Below are 18,668 nucleotides of genomic sequence, written 5' to 3'. Positions count from 1 at the left end.
CTGACTGACGACGCCTCGATTCAATCAGTAACGGCCGGTTTTTGTTGCCTTTCCTTCTGCAGGGCAAATTCATTCGGATAAACTTTGACGCTTCCGGTTACATCTCGGGCGCGAACATTGAGACGTATCTGCTGGAGAAGTCACGTGCCATTCGCCAGGCGAAGGATGAGCGTACATTCCACATCTTCTACCAGCTGCTGGCCGGCGCATCGCCCGAACAGCGCGAACGCTTTATCCTCGATGACGTCAAGACGTATCCGTTCCTGTCCAACGGTGGGCTGCCGGTACCGGGCGTCGACGATTACGCCGAATTCCAGGCCACGGTCAAGAGCATGAACATCATGGGCATGACGTCGGAGGACTTTAACTCGATCTTCCGCATCGTGAGCGCGGTGCTTCTGTTTGGGTCGATGACGTTCAAGCAGGAGCGTAACTCGGACCAGGCCACGCTGCCGGACAATACGGTGGCGCAGAAAATTGCCCACCTGCTCGGGCTGAGCGTGACGGACATGACGAAGGCATTCCTGACGCCCCGCATCAAGGTGGGACGCGATTTTGTGACCAAGGCGCAAACGCGGGAGCAGGTGGAGTTTGCGGTGGAGGCAATCGCGAAGGCATGCTACGAGAAGATGTTCAAGTGGCTGGTGAACCGGATAAACCGATCGCTCGATCGTACCAAGCGCCAGGGTGCCTCGTTCATCGGCATTCTCGACATGGCCGGGTTTGAAATATTCGAGCTGAACTCGTTCGAGCAGCTGTGCATCAACTACACGAACGAGAAGCTGCAGCAGCTGTTCAACCACACCATGTTCATCCTCGAGCAGGAGGAGTATCAGCGCGAAGGCATCGAGTGGAAGTTTATCGATTTCGGGTTGGATCTGCAGCCGACGATTGATCTGATCGACAAGCCGGGCGGTATTATGGCGCTGCTAGACGAGGAGTGCTGGTTCCCGAAAGCCACGGACAAATCGTTTGTGGAGAAGCTGGCTGCCGCCCATTCCATGCATCCGAAGTTCATGAAGACGGACTTCCGTGGTGTGGCGGACTTTGCGGTGGTCCATTACGCCGGCAAGGTGGACTATTCGGCAACGAAATGGTTGATGAAGAACATGGACCCGCTGAACGAGAACGTGGTTTCGTTGCTGCAAGCGTCGCAGGATCCGTTCGTGGTGCAGATTTGGAAGGACGCCGAAATTGTCGGCATGGCACAGCAGGCCCTCACCGACACGCAGTTCGGCGCCCGAACTCGCAAGGGTATGTTCCGTACCGTGTCGCATCTGTACAAGGAACAGCTGGCAAAGCTGATGGACACGCTGCGCAACACGAACCCGAACTTTGTGCGCTGCATTATTCCCAACCACGAGAAGCGGGCGGGCAAGATCGACGCTCCGCTTGTGTTGGACCAGCTGCGCTGCAACGGTGTGCTCGAGGGTATCCGTATCTGCCGGCAGGGCTTCCCCAATCGTATCCCGTTCCAAGAGTTCCGCCAGCGGTACGAGCTGCTCACACCGAACGTCATTCCGAAGGGCTTCATGGATGGCAAGCGTGCTTGCGAGCAGATGATCAAATCGCTCGAACTCGACAGCAACCTGTATCGTATCGGCCAGTCGAAGATCTTCTTCCGTGCGGGTGTGTTGGCCCACCTGGAAGAGGAGCGTGACTACAAGATTACGGACCTGATCGTCAACTTCCAGGCGTTCTGCCGTGGTTTCCTGGCCCGCCGCAACTACCAGAAGCGACTGCAGCAGCTGAACGCAATTCGCATCATTCAGCGCAACTGTGCCGCTTACCTGAAGCTGCGCAACTGGCAGTGGTGGCGTCTGTACACGAAGGTGAAACCGCTGCTGGAGGTTACCAAGCAGGAGGAGAAGCTTGTGCAGAAGGAAGACGAGCTGCGTCAGATCCGCGACAAACTGGAGAACCTGTCCAAGAACTCGCAGGAGTACGAGAAGAAGTACCAACAGGCGGTGGAGGAGAAGACGCATCTGGCCGAACAGCTGCAGGCGGAGATTGAGCTTTGTGCCGAAGCGGAAGAAGGACGGGCCCGGCTGGTCGCGCGCAAGCAGGAGCTCGAGGAGCTGATGCAGGACCTCGAGTCGCGCATCGAAGAGGAGGAAGAACGCGTGAACGCGCTGACGAGCGAGAAAAAGAAGCTGCAAATCAACATCCAGGACCTGGAGGAGCAGCTGGAAGAGGAAGAAGCCGCCCGCCAGAAGCTCCAGCTCGAGAAGGTGCAGCTCGACGCAAAGCTGAAGAAGATGGAGGAAGACGTAGCGCTGATCGAAGACCAGAACCACAAGCTGGTGAAGGAAAAGAAGCTGCTCGAGGAACGTGCCAACGACCTGTCGCAAACGCTCGCCGAGGAGGAGGAGAAGGCGAAGCATCTTGCCAAGCTGAAGGTAAAGCATGAGTCGACGATCGCGGAGCTCGAGGAGCGCCTGCTGAAGGATCACCAGCAGCGCCAGGAAGCGGACCGCTCGAAGCGAAAGATCGAAACGGAGGTGGCCGACCTCAAGGAGCAGATCAACGAGCGACGCATGCAGATCGAGGAGATGCAGCAGCAGCTGGTCAAGCGCGAGGAAGAACTGGCCCAAACTCTTGTGCGCATCGACGAAGAGTCGGCGGCGAAGGCTGCGGCGCAGAAAACGCAGCGCGAGCTCGAATCACAGCTGGCCGAAATTCAGGAGGATCTGGAAGCGGAGAAGCTGGCCCGTTCCAAGGCGGAAAAGCAAAAGCGCGATCTGAACGAAGAGCTCGAGGCGCTCAAGAACGAACTGTTGGATTCTCTGGACACTACAGCAGGTAAGAGTCGGTCGGCACGCGCGCAGCCAGGTTTCATTGAGAGTTTGAACATTGAATGGGATGCATTTTTTCCACCTTACAGCACAACAGGAGCTGCGCTCGAAACGGGAGCAGGAGGTGGCCACCTTGAAGAAGACGCTCGAGGATGAGTCTGCCAACCACGAATCGACCCTGATGGACATGCGTCACAAACACGCGCAGGAGATTTCCTCCATCAACGAGCAGCTGGAGAACCTGAAGAAGATGAAGGGTGGTTTGGAGAAGAGCAAACAACAGCTCGAAGCGGAAAATGCGGACCTTGCCACCGAGCTGCGCAACGTAAATCAATCGCGCCAGGAGAACGATCGTCGGCGCAAGCAGGCGGAAACGCAGATCGCCGAGCTGCAGGTAAGGGAAACGTTCGAACGCAAAACGGTCCACTGGTGTACTTATGGATCAGTTTGTCAGTTTGATTTGCAGCTGTCGTTTATCTTCTTTTTTCTCTCGTGCATGCCTCTTCCGTTCACCTTTTTAATTGTGTAAAACTTACTAGGATTACGTTGAGTATTTCGAAGTAAGAGCTGAGTAGTTGTGTTTTTTTGTTTTGCTAAACTGGAGTCACTTCTTGTTGTTGCTAACTTATTGTAACTTAGATGAACAAAGCCTAATTTTGCCTTATTATGCTCCACCTTGCTTCACAATCAGGTCAAGCTGGCCGAAGTCGATCGTGTTCGCGTTGAGCTGCAGGATAAGGTGACGAAGCTACAGCAGGAAACGGAAAACATCACGCAGCAGCTCGACGAAGCAGAGCTGAAAGCATCGGCTGCGATCAAGAGCGCCGGCAATCTGGAGAGCCAGCTTACCGAAGCTCAGCAGCTGCTCGAGGAGGAAACGCGCCAGAAGCTTGCCCTGAGCTCCAAGCTGCGCCAGATCGAGTCCGAGAAGGAGGCGCTCCAGGAGCAGCTGGAAGAGGACGAGGAAGCAAAGACCAACTACGAAAAGAAGCTGGCCGAGCTGAACTTTACCATTCAGGAGCTGAAGAAACGCTCGGAGGAGGATTCGGACATTGCCAAGGAGCTGGAAGAGTCGAAGAAAAAGATGAACAAGGACATCGAAACGCTGCAGCGCCAGATCCAGGAGCTGCAGGCGGCTAACGATCGTTTGGACAAGAGCAAGAAGAAGATCCAGTCCGAGCTGGAGGACGCGACGATCGAGCTGGAAACGCAGCGCACCAAGGTGCTGGAGCTGGAGAAGAAGCAGAAGAACTTCGACAAAGTGTTGGCCGAGGAGAAGGCAATCGGGGAGCAGGTGGCGCAGGAGCGCGACGCGGCCGAGCGCGAGGCGCGCGAGAAGGAAACAAAGGTACTTTCGCTGTCCCGCGAGCTGGATGAAGCGTTCGAGAAGATTGACGAGCTGGAGACGAAGCGCAAGGGTCTGCAGAATGAGCTGGACGAGCTGGCCAATACACAGGTAAGGCACACAGTTTTCGGCGTGAAGTTTGGTGCGTTGAGTCTAATATTTCCTTTCTTGGATGGTCACAGGGCACAGCCGACAAAAACGTGCACGAGCTGGAGAAGGCGAAGCGGGCACTGGAGAGCCAGCTGGCGGAGCTAAAAGCACAAAACGAGGAGCTCGAGGACGATCTTCAGCTGACCGAGGATGCCAAGCTGCGGCTGGAGGTGAACATGCAGGCTCTGCGCGCACAGTTCGAGCGTGACATTCAGGCGAAGGAGGAACAGTCGGAGGAGAAGCGTCGCGGGCTGGTGAAGGCGTTGCGCGATCTCGAGGCCGAGCTGGACGAGGAGCGCAAACAGCGTGCGGCAGCGGTGGCCGCGAAGAAGAAGCTCGAGGGCGACATCAAGGACATGGAGGCGACGCTCGAGATGAACAACAAGGTGAAGGAGGACGCACTGAAGCAGGCGAAGAAGCTGCAGGCACAAATCAAAGACGCGATCCGTGACGCCGAGGAAGCTAAGGCGGCTAAGGAGGAGTTAGCCGCCATTAGCAAGGAGTCCGAGCGCAAGGTGAAAACGCTCGAAGCGGACGTGATGCAGCTGTCCGAGGACCTTTCCAGCTCGGAACGGGCGCGCCGTGCCGCCGAGGGCGAGCGGGACGAGCTGCTCGAGGAGATCAACTCCAACTCCAGCAAGGGTTCGCTCATGATTGACGAAAAGCGACGCCTGGAGGCGCGCATCGCCGCCCTCGAGGAAGAGCTGGAGGAGGAGCAGTCGAACCTCGAGCTTATGGTGGACCGAAACCGCAAGGCGCAGCTAACGATCGAGCAGCTGACGACCGAGCTGGCGACGGAGAAATCGAACGCCCAGAACAACGAGACGCTCAAGTGTGGTCTCGAGCGGTTGAACAAGGAGCTGAAGGCGAAACTGTCCGAGCAGGAGACGGCGCTACGCACCAAGCTGAAGGCCGCAACGGCCGCGTCCGAGGCGAAGAACATGAACCTGGAGAAACAGCTCGAAAACGAAACGAAGGAACGGCTGGCGGTGCAGAAGGCGAACCGCAAGCTGGAGAAGCGCATCAAGGAGCTGACGATGAACATCGAAGACGAGCGACGACATGCCGATCAGTTTAAGGAGCAGATCGAAAAGGTGAAGCGACCTTGCCTTGTCATTAGGGGGAGGGGTCAACCCAAGGATGCGATTGGAATGTGTTTTGACTGAATCTCTCGCGTTTGTTTGTAGGCCAACAATCGCATGAAGACGCTGAAGCGCAACCTGGACGAGGCGGAAGAAGAAATCCAGAAGGAGAAGACGCTGAAACGGAAGGCCCAGCGCGAGTGCGAGGATATGCTCGAAAGTCACGAAGCACTCTCGCGGGAGGTGAACGCGCTCAAGTCAAAGTTGAGGTAAGTTGCGTTCGAACTTCGAATGAAGGCTCAATCGGAACTGTTCCTGTCGAAGATCCTGATACATGATCTCTCTTTCGCGTGTTTTCTTATCGTCTCAATCGGCACACATCGGCTCCGATAGCATACACAAAGACTCGAAAAAGTAAAAACGAACACAATCAGGCCGGAGTCGGATTTGACTCCGACAAAAGCGGAGAAGCGCCTTCTCTAGCGTCGTTGATGTTGGTATTTGCACAGGATAGAGAGGCTAACAGGTGTAGGCTTCGAATAGGCTGGTAGTTGAATTTTTGTTCCATGTTATTACGCGTACGCGCGTTACTACGTCATATTATTGAAGAAGAAGGCTGATTTAGATCGAAAGGATGTCTGGGCGCTAGGGGATTCGCGCGATTACCGGATGTGATAAGAGTAAACCTCAACTATATCGCTTAAGTAACTAGTGCGTTAAAGGTAATGTTGACGACGGGCACGGTATCCTTCCCTGTGCTGCGGTCTTTTTGTTGTTGTTTGTTGTTGCGCGTGGCCATGTGGTTTGGTGTGTTGTTTGTTAGCAGTACAGTGTTTTACAGGCCACCATTACAAGCTCAAGATACACTTGAACTCTTGCTAAAAATATTTTTGTTATCGTAAGGGATTATCGCCGGCCAATGTTTCCAGTGTAGAAATAGTCCTTTGCGGAAACAAAAATAGAAGCAATTTCGCAAGCAAGTGTGACCTCTTTCTCTCTCTCTCTGGATGGAAGATTGGATCTTGAGTTTGTAAAAGCAATTACGCTTCCCTATAAAACTAGATAAAGTACTAAAATCTCCCTAATCGAAACTTATTTTCTGAGTGGCATCTGCAGCATGCGATATAGGGTTTCTCACTGGCCGGTTCGACATTGTAACGCTATATTTCAACAGCATAAAACACTAATCCGGCATCGTATATGCACTTTCTTCTTAAGCACTTTCTCAAAGACCTTCTCAAGACCGGAAAACAATCATTTAATTCCGTAAAATCATCCCATCTCGCCATTGGAAAATAGCTAGTTGACGAAGCTGTCAAGCAGCATGTTTATACTGCTTGGTTCGATGGGATAGTGTTTAATATATAAATTTGGTAAAAGACTCGAGAAGGCCCCCAGGGGTCTAGGGGGCATTTATCAAGCACCCCTAGAATCTTTTGTGTGCAGTACTGTGGCCTGTCATTTTTATTGCACAGTGGGATTTTTGTATGGTCATAACTCGTTTCATATAAACATTGTGCATTGTTCCTTAATACTGTTACTGGACAGCGAGTAGAGCATGCTAATATACATTGTAAGTGATTTTAAATGTTGATATTTTTATTTTTCCTCCTTTTCTGAATATTTATGCCCGTTAACAAGTATCCATCGAACCAATGTTCCGTTACAGTCCGGAAACACCGTGTATGTTGTAAGCCTGATTGGTCACTCCTAGCGTGACCAAAAATTACTACGTAGCTCCTACAAGCCAATATAAATGGTCATGATAGAGGGAGAGGGATTTAATCGAATAATAAGCAATATTTCATTCGACTTTATTCAACCATTTTTGACCACACAGAAAGCACACTGTGAAGCTCTCGCAACGCGTACTGCGGATTGCATACATTCAGGCGTAAATCCTACAGTACCTAACATATTTTGTCAGGGGGGCCTTCTCGAGTCTTTTACCCAATTTTAAACACTTTTGCTTAAGTTTCAGCGAAAAATGAGTGCCCGTGAGTTGGGGGGGGGGGTCATCTATTCAGACTTTAGCCATGTATGATTCGTGTTTTGCTGCTGTTGACATTATAGTGTTACACTGATGAACTGGTCTGAAAAACCCTGTAATATACGATTTGTTGATCCCTTCTCACCACACCACACCCACCGTCGTCGTCCTTCTGCCGGATGATGGATTAGAGTTTTCGTTTTGCATTCAACTTCAACACCCTTGCTCGTCCTACTCTTTTCAGCCTCGATCGAATAGAATAGAGTGAATTAAATCTGTTGCATGTATCCCCCCCTTTGCTGTGAAGCCTCCCTTGGCGTGTATTGTTAATCCCTGAAATGCTTTGTTTTCTCAACCGTGTTGTTGTTGTTGTTGTCGTTGCGCACTAATCCCACTACTCGACTGCGGAAAACCTGTGTAAAAAAAGAGTTAGGTCTTTTTTATTGTAGCAATTTGAACTGATTTGATTTTTTTGATTCCCTCTTCAGACGGGGTGGCGCAATGGGCAGTCTCAGCTCGTCCCGATTGACACCGAAACGCGAGAACGACTCGATCTCGGTGCAGGATGAATCGCTCGATGGCGAAGATAACAGCAACTGACGAAAGACGTCTTCCAATGGCAAGCAGCAGCAGCAGCAGCAGCAGCAACAGTATCAATCGCAACACCAACAACTCTACCACCATTCCGGCGGCAACCTTTACTGAAGTGGAGGTTAACACGAATTCGATCGCAATACGGCATACATTAGAAGGTGTTTACCAGCAATAAAGCGACGACATGCGGGGGACAGGATGGAACCTACAGAAACACACACAAACACACACGAACACGAACACCCACAAGCACGTAAGAACGGATCGATGCATTTATCAAGCACCACCCGTAAGGATTATCGTAGTGGAGAAATGGGCGTAAAATGGTCGAATAAGGAAAGGCATTTGGCATCATTTCCTTCCCCTCTTTAGTTGCGTTTGTTCATCTACTTTATCTGGCCCACTATGCTTCTTGTATAAAAAAAAGTTGATTTATGTATCTGCCAGTGCAACGCTTTCGATTGCTTTTTCTTTGCCGTTGCACTTTTTGTTCACATTCCTGTTACTTTATAAGAAACGCAAAATGACGGGCACACTCGGGGGGCTCGGATTATCCCGGACGGTTGATGGACATTTTTTTTGTTGACGGACCAGCAGCAAATTCTGAGACTGATCGCGCAGGAAAAATACAAGCATGATGGATGTGAGTGTGTGTACCCTTAGCAAAGTGCCATGTTTAAAAACAATCAAATCTAGCTAGAACGATCGAACAAGAGACAGTCAGAGAGAGCGAGAGAGAGAGTGAGAGAGAAAAGATGAAACTGAAAATGTGGGAAAAGGGTAGGCTTTTTTTGTATTCCTTTGCCAAACCCAGCATAAGGAAAGACCCTATCAATTCTCAATGCGCTAGGTGGTAGATCATTCACCTGCCAGTCCACAGCTTCCCGCAACCCACGAGGATCCGTTGCCTTTGGCGATCATGATCATCCATCCTGTGTTCCGTTGTTTTTTGATGTTGTGACTTTTTTAATTTCCTTCCTTTTGGTTTATGGTTTCTGTTCTCGTTCCGTCCTTACTCTGCGTTGTGTTAAGTTGTTGTACACCTGAGCAGGAGTCATGCAGGAGATGAAGCTTAAAGTCCCTCCTGGCGTCTGTGTTGAGTTGTGTTCCCTCGTCGTTGCCGAAATTCAACCCCCAAATCGGGATTAGGGGTTAAGCGCTCGTCGTAATGTGTTTATTGTAAAGAGAAAAGCGCGGAAACAGTAGGAGGAGGAAAAAAAAGCGAAGCGACAGCAAGAAGAAAATGAGAAGCAGTGAAAGAGAGAGAGAGAAAGCAGCAGAAGCATTTTCTTGGGATTTTTCTTTTTTGTTCATCTTTTTGTCGTATCTTTTCTGAATTTTGATTATTATTTAATGATTTTTATTTCATTCTACTTTTTCGTCCTTTATTTAACTGTGTATTATTACTTTTATTATTATGATTATTATTATGATTACTATTACACTTTAAAATCGAATCGCAGTTGAAGCAAGCCTTGAAAACGAATCCGAGAGAGAGAGAGAGAGAGAGCGAGAAAGTGAGCGAGTGACAGAAGGATGAAGGAAAATAACCTAGAGTGTGGAGGGGGGGGGGCGGGGTGGCAGGTGATGATCAGCATCAGACTCCCCGCCCCCCCCCCCTCCCCACCAACCCAGTAGGAAACACACATTTTTATGCTATTTCTCACCGAACTAGAACAGAACAGCAGAAACGGACACATTTTTGGAAGTATTGCAATGAAATGTAAAACAAAATAACTCACACACACCTCCTCACGCTCGCCTTCACGATCCCTACCCTCTCCAGCCTCCCACATCCTCCCCCTCCAATCCCCTGTTACATACATTTAATAAGCCCCATGTACTTTTTTATAGGAGATGAAGATAAATCGGAAACCAGCTGTGTGTGGGTGTGTTAGAACGCGCACACACGCACACCGCAGCAAATGATTAAAATTGATAATAAAATATCGTTTAAATATTGAAACAAAAAGCGTTGACTGTGTTAGTCCTGTGTTGGTAACGACGGAAGAAAGGGTATGAAAGAAAAGGAATGAGGTTTGTTGTTTTATTTACTAAATACTGTTTCAGCTCCTGTTTTTCATGATCTCCTGTTTTTTTCGTAAGCTGATCGAGGAGAGATTTTTCTACCGTGACGACAACGATCGAAGAAGGCCGCCGATTCCTGAAAACGACCAAATTCGCTTGCTATCTAGTTCCCAATAACAGGATCACATGCAAAAAGGAGGATGAACCAAACCCGTTTAAAGCAGGACGCCATAATTCGTTTTCTCTCTTTCTGGCTTCTCCACGAACTTACCCGATCGTCGCTGCCGGTTGCTGTAAAAATAACCCAAACGAGGCTGGTGCCCATTCGCTGATAACAGGAGAGCATCCAAATAGGAGGCAGCAATTATCCACCGTCCGTGAAGAAGACGGAATATTCGTTCTCTCCTTTTCTCGCTTCGTCGCTACTGTGTCGTCGATGCTGTTCGATCCTACCAAATCCGCCCGGTAGCTAGTGTCTGATAACAGGAGATCATGCAAGCAGGAGGATACATCTGTCTCGTGTCTCTGCACTATGCCGTCCTTCTCATACTCGCACACTAAACACGGGATACTTAAGCAGGGAGAATATTGAGAGGCATATAATCGGATGAATCTGAGCACGGAGAGACAGATGGAATGGTGTTGCTCTCCTTTACTCGCGTCGTTGCTATGGAAACGATCATCGTTGGGTTGATCGAAAAATCCGGTTGGTATCCGCAGTGATAACAGGAGAAGATGCAAATAAGAGGTAGGTACCGGGGCTTGAAACTGCCGCCTGATGTAGCGGCTGCTCGCGATCAGTGAAACAGTGCCCACCGTGCGTTTAATGTTTCAATCTGGTTCAATAATTTATAATTTTATCTTTATTCAATGTTTACCTTCATACACGTTTTCGATCACACACACAGAGACAGAGAACGAAACTAACGACATAAAAGTGGAGACCTAGCGGGTCCAAGCGGGCTGGCTTACGTTTACATACACAAACACACACACACACACTCATCCATATAAATCTATTAGAGCAAACAACACCGGGCGATTGCAGCGGTGTGGCGTCTAATTTTGTGCTGTACGACAATGCTCAGGATTAAGTTGCCCTCGCTTAGCGCCCTTCGCTCAGCCCGTTCCCAATTCCTTGCGGATTTTACCTTATCCTTTGTACTGCATCCAGTGTTCAGTGGGGACAATAGCTGCAAGAAAGGGCTTTTCCACGGTGGAACGAGAGAGAGAGAGAGAGCGCGGGAGCGAGGGCCGGCCGCATAAAAATCGCGAAACGGAATTCGGAAGCCAAGTCAGGGACTTTAAATGCGCGAAAGCTGTTGTAGCAGATTGCACGGCCAGATCGCCTCGATGCGTTCCTTCACGAAGTGAAACGGCAGCGAGAACCAGCCGAGCGTCGTGCTGGCAAAGATACCCATCGACTCCGGGTACTGGTGGGTGAGCAGTGCCAGCAGGGCCGTAATCGAGCAGAGGCCAGCCGTGAAGAGGATGAAGAACGGAAGCTCCTTCTTCGGATACACGGACACCTCGTGGAAGGCTGGCAGCAGTTCACGGTCGGCACACTCGGTGCAGGTCGGGTACGGGTAGAACAGATGGCCACGTTCGAGCGGGTACGGCAACATCCGGAATGTGCCCTCCCAGGTGCAGTGTAGCAGATTGAGCGCACCCTCCACGTTCTTCCAATGGCTCAGATGGAAGAACGCGTACGCCAGCGCCTCCGAGTCGCCGCGCTTCAGGATGTGCTCGGGCGGCAGAATGAGCTGCTTCATCTCGAGCAAATACTTCGGCACGTGCGGATTAAACTCGACCGCCCGATGAATGGCCTCGACCGCACTCATTTCCGCCGGACTGAGGCCGCGCTTGGAGGCCACGTCGGGCGAGAACTTTTCGGCCACTACGCGCGCCTTTAGCAGCGCGGCCGTGTAGCAGATGGTGGCCGACTTTGGTAGCGAGATGTCGTCGTACTTGGCCAGCACCGCCTGACAGTCGGCGTACGCCTGCATCTCCAGCAGCGCTTCGAGCAGATTCTCGTGGATGTTCAGCACGTTCATGATGGGCGAGATCTCCTTGGTGAGGTCGCGGAACATCTTGACCGCCTCCTTCAGCTTGCCCAGCTTGCGGGCACACATGGCCAGCCGGCGCTTGATGTAGATCAGCACGTTCGTGTCCCGCCGATGGATGCCCTCCGCAATCGTGCCCTGGTGCTGGAAGGTTTGCGACCGCTTGTAGTTGCTTTCGGCCACCTTCAGTGCGGTCCGCAGAATCTTCTCGGCCTCCACGATCGTGGTCGCCTCTTCCTCCGCCAGCAGTATGTAGGCCGGGGCACAGTCCGGGTTGAGCTCGAGCGCACTTTTAGCCGCCTTAATCCGCACGACCGGGTTCCGTTCGCGCCACGCCGTTTGCATGATTTCGTACTCCGCCTTGCCGGCGTCACCCTCACAGGTGAAGAACGTCTGATGGTCTTGTGCGGACAGGTTCATGTCGTAAAACGTGAGCGGTTCCTTCTGAGTGGCCCAATAAAACCGCTGATACTCGGCGCCACGGAACAGGTTGAGTGGATTGCGCCACACTTTACATTCGGGCATGCTTTGCGTAGTTCCGCTGCTGCCACTGCTTCCACCGTTGCCGCCCGTACTGGTTGGGGCCGGTGAGTCGGTGCCATTATCGTTTCCACTGATCCACGGACTGATGTGATTGATAGAGACTTGTTCTACAAAAGAAAAACCCCACACACACACACACACACAGAGCAAGACATGAGATTTGAGCGTTCGTGCCTCAAGCCAGAACCAGCAGCACACACTCTCAGCCCAACTCACCAATGAAAGACGTTCCGTACTTGCGGAAGTACCACCATTCGAATATGAGTATCAGCCCGGAAATGAGACTAGATGTGCCGGTAAGGGCTACGTAGAATTTGGGAGTCACTGTGGAAAACAAGTATTAGCCAAAACAAACGCATCACAGCATCAGGGTGGCGGCATCAGACGGAGCCGCAAGAAGCAACACCAACTTACGTGTGCTAAGAAACACCGATGAATCCCACATCCTTCCACGTCGGAAGACACAAACTTCCGGGACAACACGCGAACACGGTTTAAAGCTGGTGCAGAAGCAAATGCAAAGACAATTGTACTGTATTTCTCTCGGAAACAGCACAGAAAACAGGACGAACAACACGACACAGCACCAGACAAGAGAGCAATCCTTTTTTACGTTGGTTTTTTTTCGTTTTCTCGGAGTTGTCAACCGCTTTGTTTACGTTTCGGGTGCAAGCTTTGTTTATCATTTGTTCTGCGGTTGGTTCGAGTCGAATGGCATTTTCAAATGGAGCGGTGATTCAAATGTAAACTTACATCGTTTTTTAATCGCAAAGCTGGTGTTTTTCAATTATTTCGAATTTTATTGTAGGAGATTAAACATATTTAGGATAAAACATCGTTGATGGTAACCTTTAATTGTTGGAACTGAAATAACATGACAAGTTCGAGCGGGGTTGGAGTACCGAATCCGGTAAAGTAGCCTACGAAGCTTTCGAGAAACGTCAATGCGCATAGGTGATGGTCTAAGCGCGCACAATCGGAATCCTAAAACGTAAACAATTCGATAGCTGGTATTCTTAGATAACGTTGCATGTGTTTATTTTATTGCAAATACGTTTTGTAATAATTTACAAACGTCGGTGTTGTTACGTTTTCATTTAAAAATATGAAATTCACACAAGAAACACCGAACATTAAGCACTTGCGGCACAGTGTAAACGTGGCTTAATATGTGTGAAGCTTGACGTTTCATCTCGGGCCGATCTCGGTTGCCGTTGCTGTACGCCGTGCTTGCACAGACACGAATGCCACAAGTTTTTTTCATTCAAAATTTGAACTCACTAGCGGACGGACCGTGCGTGTCGCTGCTCTTCGCACGTCATTGTCATCGTAAAGTTGATTAAGATCGAAGTCGCACTCGTTCTCGTTCGCAGTAAAACAAACAGTGAACGAATGTAAGCAAATTTTCGTTGAAACAAGTTTAAAGCCGTAGAACAAATACGACGCAAAACGTGTTCGTTTCGGTTTGTTTCGTGACAAATTGTGTGAAATAGGTTCGATCGAGCTGCAACAACGCATCGTACCGTGTTGAAAACGTCGTTCTCAGTAGCCCGTAAAAATTGTGTTTGTTCTGTGCATTGTAGTTTTTCGTTTTTTGTTTCTTTATTTGGGTTCCCATCAAAGCAAACAGTGTAAACACGGAACCGGAACGAAACCGGCCGTCCCAACATCTCAAGTCCCATCGTGCCGCGGCGTTTCGGGAAGCGAGATAAGGAGAAAAGCTCCGGTGCATCACGTTGCACTTCTCGGTGGCAAATTGTTTAGTGCAATTTCTTCCCCAAAGGTACACAAAATTTTCGTCCCACCATCGGAATCGCAACTAGCGGACCTGTGTAAGTGTGTGTGTGGATGTGTGCGTTGTTTTCGGTTTATTCTACCTGCACAAGGCCACGGTTCTCTATGTTGTGTTCTTTCGATCCGGTTACAGTAATCCGGCACGCTGCTGTGTGTGTGCGTTGGTGTGAGTGAGAAAACATCAAAGCAAAGCATATTCCTCCCCCGAAATACATAACCAGAGAGGACCCAGAGCACAAGGGCAACTCGCTCGTGCACACGAATCGCAGCAAACCTTGACCTTTGGTGTGTCGTAAAAAAGCGCTCTGGTGCATTTCGGTCGAAGCTTTTCTGCTCAGAAGAATCGGTGAGCTTTTTCTGATCGTTGGACAACATGCTGGAGGTACTGGATCCAGACATTGTCGGCGAAGTGCATCTCACCCGTCCGGCCACGGCAGCCACTACCCGGTCCGCGCTGGAAGCGATCAAGAAAAAGTTTGAACTTGCAGCTGCCGCCGCCAGTGCCGACCTAAGCGAGAAGCATCTGCTGGAGAAGGGAAAGGAAACGAAGTCGAAGGTAGTTGGGTCGGGCGGAGATCCATCGACCCCGGACGGAACCGGCCCTTCGCCGGCCAAACCTCCCCCGGCCAGTGGGTTGATTGATTCCCGTGGGTGCGCCAAACCAGCCAAGAAGGTAAGTTCCGCTTTTTAGGCCTTTAAATCCTCAACTTTATCGCATGCATTTTGCCTTGCCAGCCGTGACATATGGCTTATCAAATCTTATCGCTGGTTGAGATTCAAATGGACAGGAGCGAAGGCAACCACACAGCCCGACACAGACGAAGCAGTTCTAATGGCGGGAAACTTCAGCTTCGTTTCCTCGTTTTTCGAGGGCTTCAGTGTGCCGCACAGGAAGTCTCATGCCACAGGAAGAAAAGGGTTGGTTTTGTGGGAATTTTCGCATCACGAATAGTGTACACCGAGTTCGTTTACAGGAACCGGTTTTGGAAAGTCTGCAAAAATTGGGAAACAACAAGAGATGGACGAATTTTCCAAAAAAGGAAAGATGATATTCTTTTCGTGTGGCTCGTCGGAGAACGAGAGAACGGAGAAGGAAGGAACTGTTTTTTTTTTTTTGTTCGGTTGGTTTGTTACATCCTGTAGAAGGGGATTTATCAGCGTTGTTCATTCCTTGCCTTTTTGTTGGGGGAAGGATGGACGTAGAATTCTACGTAGCTTAATGAAGTGTCAGTTTGGTAAGATAAAATCGGTTAACGAGGATAACGCCTATCTAGCCCTGCTAGTAAACTAAGTTCCAGATTCAACCAGAAATGGCAAACCCCATGACCTTCCGTGATTTGGTGTCTTTCGCTGATTCACTGAAAACTGATTCATCTTCCTCATCTGGCATACGTAGACGAGTTGTAAATTTGACGTTTAACCTCTCTTCGCTGCACCGTTAGCTTCCGCTGAGTTTCGCCAATTTTGATCGAAGCATCCAATGATCGACGGCAATGGCGATGTGATGTACATGCTACACATTTCGGAAAGCGAAATGCTGCAGGCTTCTTTGGTTCGCATCTTTCGCGAGCGGATGTTACCTTTCCCGGCCGATTGCAATTACCACCCACCTGGCCCTTCCGGTTTCCATTTCGCCTTCATCGCCTACTGGTTGAAGATGGTTGGCTCAATTGATGCTGCCGTGAAAGTGCGTTGGAGCTGCGGCCACAAACTTCCGAGACTTCAATTCGGAAAAATGAAAACGAATCGGAGTGGATGGATACAGCAAGTGGTTGGCAATTTCTTTCCACGAGTGTGGTGCGTGCGGAAAATCAGTGTTTCCCACCGTGGCGTTTCCGAACGCTTGCTCTGGCTGGTTGGAAGAAACTTCTGGTATGCCGGGTGGCCGAGAGAATCTCGTGTATCGTGTATGGTGGTGCATCGCAAAACCGAGCAGTGCAAGCGCGAATCCACTCGATCGGAAAGCCGTTAATGGATATGGGAAAATGGCGTGCCGAGAAGGCGAGGTGAGAAAATTCGCTCCCTCACTCTCGCTGCCACAAAATGTGGGTGAAATTGGTGTTGACGGGCGCGTCTGACGAGAAGAAAGTAAATCCGCACAAAAAAGCGAACATGCATATTCTCATTATTTAATCAAAAGCGGGGTTTTGATGGGCTCCATTCGTATTGCTTTGACGCATTAATGTGATAAGCAGTACGTTCAATTATCTGCATATTTTAAGATCAATTTCACAAATTTCCACCTAGCTGTATGGAAGTAATCTCGCTCCACGTGCGGTGGCGCCAGTTCTGCAATCAAGCTCTCCGCGACTTCACGAGCACCAGACATGATCGGAAATCGCAGGACGGCATGGTAATTGCAGTGAGAAGAACGCGGAAAGCGTTTAACCGCTGATAACAGTGCAGCTGACCCGTGCAGAATGCAGAAGGTCTCAGCAAGTCGATTATGTTCCGCAGAGTATCCGGTAGCGCCCTCTTATCCAATGCCAATGTGAAGGACTGTGAGGGACGATCATCATCTTCGGCTGACGTCGACGTAAGAGGTGCTCGTCAAGGGAAGCGAGCTGTAGGCGCATACAACTTGTTCCAATAGAAGCTTTACTCTTTCTTACTCTGAAGTCTCTGGATGCAGGCGGGATGTTGGATTCGGCCGACTGACCACGTCGGAGCGGGACAGCGGGACAGTGAGGGGTGTGTGAAGTACTCTCGGCAGTTCGAGTAGACCGAACCGGAGATCCGGGCGGTGGATGCTACAGAAACGGCGGGTTGGTGGTTTATTATAATCATTTCCGAGCGGGCACGACTCGCTCTGTAGCACCACGACTATTATTGCGCATTGGAGATGAATGGGTTGCCTGTAGAGTGTCTTGCTTCCGCCCCGGGTATCTTCCCACAAGCGAAGAGTGCTGCCCTCGGTATGGCGCATATCTGACGAATCACATCATCAAATCGGGAACGTGTCCGGACGTGATCGGCTCGGAAAGCAGGGACGATGTCTACTGGACGTGTGATGCTTTGCTGACCGTTTGCCGATGGGCAATGTTTTAGAATTTCAATCTCCGATTTCCCCAACCCCCATTAGAGGATGCCGGCGGCTTACTTCCCGCCGTATAAAGAAACTGGAGTGTGTCTTTCGACCACTTCTGGCTTTGGCCAATTTTAAATGGCATGGCATGATTTTCTGGGTGGGCGTGACGATGTAGATCTCCTACGCCAATGGTTGGTCATAGTACGGCACTTGACACCTTCGTCGCCATCGATCATAGCCTACCTGTCAAATGGATTCTGAAAGTCTTCAAAATCTTCGATTGTCACTAGCGAAGAGGAAGAATGCGCTACATTTCTGCCACCTCAGGATGGATGTCTTTCTTCCAGTGGGTTTTGGATCCGGTTTCATGTATAGAGCAGTAGGGTTTCAGGTGACGTGATCAGGTAAGCCGAGCAGTGGGATCTAAGCAAGGGTGGTGAAGATAAGAGGCGTTGCCTTTAATTGCTATGACCGGTACTCGGACGAGGGCTCGGTAAAGTGCAAGTGCCATAAAATAACGTCATAGATACAGCTCGGTGCCTCGCATGTCGAATGTTGCTGTACGTACGGTAAAGCGAATTATTTGAGGCTTTTTCGGTTTATGACATCAATGTGCATGCTCAGTCTACTTGGCTTTATATAGGTTAGAGTATTATGACGTCACGTTCAGCTGTTTGTTACGGAAATGGCGAGAACGCCTCATAAAAAGCATCTTGATGTAGTTAGAGAACCACACACACCCTTTGGTGGTGAAAGTCGATACCGGATCGTACTTTAAGCATTAAACTATTTGCGGTACGATTAGCTGCCCCGAGCCGAGTGACGTTCGGTCAACAGCTTCGGTCTTTGTTGAAAATTGGTCGCGAACACGGACCAGAGTTCATTCCCACTTTCTTCCTGGTACTCACTCACCGCCCATTGAACATCCGTTAGTACTTTTGCGAGGAAGTGCCACAACTCCTGTCTATGTATGCAACAGTGCGTGATACAAGTGCATCCGAGCTTGGAGCAGCAGCATCATCATATGGCGCCAGCCGTCAATTTCCCTCCTATTCCTGCACTTACAACGGAGCAAACATTGACACACCATGGACGCTTGGCGGAGTCGGGCGTGCAATTGCTAGTTGCACATGAACCACACCCGTCCACCCGTAGGAACATACAGGTTCGTTTCATGCTAGCGTGAGGAAAGGATGAGGGCCACCACCAGTATCGGTACAGCGCTAGGCTCACTAAGTACCACCTTACTTCAATGC

General features: G+C 50.1%; 3 protein-coding genes across 17 annotated transcripts in view; 2 read left to right on the top strand and 1 right to left on the bottom strand.

Annotated features, from left to right (window-relative positions):
• Positions 1 to 9,922, top strand: part of LOC118512169 (myosin heavy chain, non-muscle) — a 41,992-nt gene extending 32,070 nt beyond the window's left edge. For all 4 annotated transcript variants that reach the window (XM_036056249.1, XM_036056252.1, XM_036056251.1 and 1 more), the window contains 6 exons: positions 63 to 2,802; positions 2,885 to 3,189; positions 3,487 to 4,251; positions 4,323 to 5,384; positions 5,478 to 5,641; positions 7,851 to 9,922. In XM_036056249.1, coding sequence (XP_035912142.1) covers positions 63 to 2,802; positions 2,885 to 3,189; positions 3,487 to 4,251; positions 4,323 to 5,384; positions 5,478 to 5,641; positions 7,851 to 7,962 — 5,148 coding nt within the window. In that variant the 3' untranslated portion in view covers positions 7,963 to 9,922. The remainder of the gene's footprint in view (positions 1 to 62; positions 2,803 to 2,884; positions 3,190 to 3,486; positions 4,252 to 4,322; positions 5,385 to 5,477; positions 5,642 to 7,850) is intronic.
• An 884-nt stretch (positions 9,923 to 10,806) lies between these two features.
• LOC118512176 (protein ST7 homolog) lies at positions 10,807 to 13,270 on the bottom strand. Its single transcript, XM_036056262.1, has 3 exons — positions 13,005 to 13,270; positions 12,807 to 12,914; positions 10,807 to 12,697 (listed from the first exon to the last, which is right to left on the bottom strand). The coding sequence occupies exons 1-3, from the start codon at positions 13,033 to 13,035 to the stop codon at positions 11,289 to 11,291; spliced, it is 1,548 nt and encodes a 515-aa protein (XP_035912155.1). The 5' UTR covers positions 13,036 to 13,270; the 3' UTR covers positions 10,807 to 11,288.
• A 558-nt stretch (positions 13,271 to 13,828) lies between these two features.
• LOC118512162 (coronin-1C-like) overlaps positions 13,829 to 18,668 on the top strand; it is a 28,576-nt gene continuing 23,736 nt past the window's right edge. For 3 of the 12 annotated variants that reach the window (XM_036056235.1, XM_036056229.1, XM_036056233.1), the window contains exons 1-3: positions 13,829 to 13,984; positions 14,214 to 14,422; positions 14,518 to 15,057. In XM_036056235.1, coding sequence (XP_035912128.1) covers positions 14,758 to 15,057 — 300 coding nt within the window. In that variant the 5' untranslated portion in view covers positions 13,829 to 13,984; positions 14,214 to 14,422; positions 14,518 to 14,757. Of the gene's footprint in view, positions 13,985 to 14,213; positions 15,058 to 18,668 lie in introns of those variants that run through there. The other 9 variants (XM_036056231.1, XM_036056230.1, XM_036056240.1 and 6 more) reach the window with 9 other exon arrangements.

The sequence above is a fragment of the Anopheles stephensi genome, chromosome 3 (assembly GCF_013141755.1).
Source record: "Anopheles stephensi strain Indian chromosome 3, UCI_ANSTEP_V1.0, whole genome shotgun sequence".
Taxonomy (NCBI): Eukaryota; Metazoa; Arthropoda; class Insecta; order Diptera; family Culicidae; genus Anopheles; species Anopheles stephensi.
The sequence above is the reverse complement of the archived record's forward strand: the minus strand, read 5'-3'. Positions and strand labels throughout refer to the sequence as shown.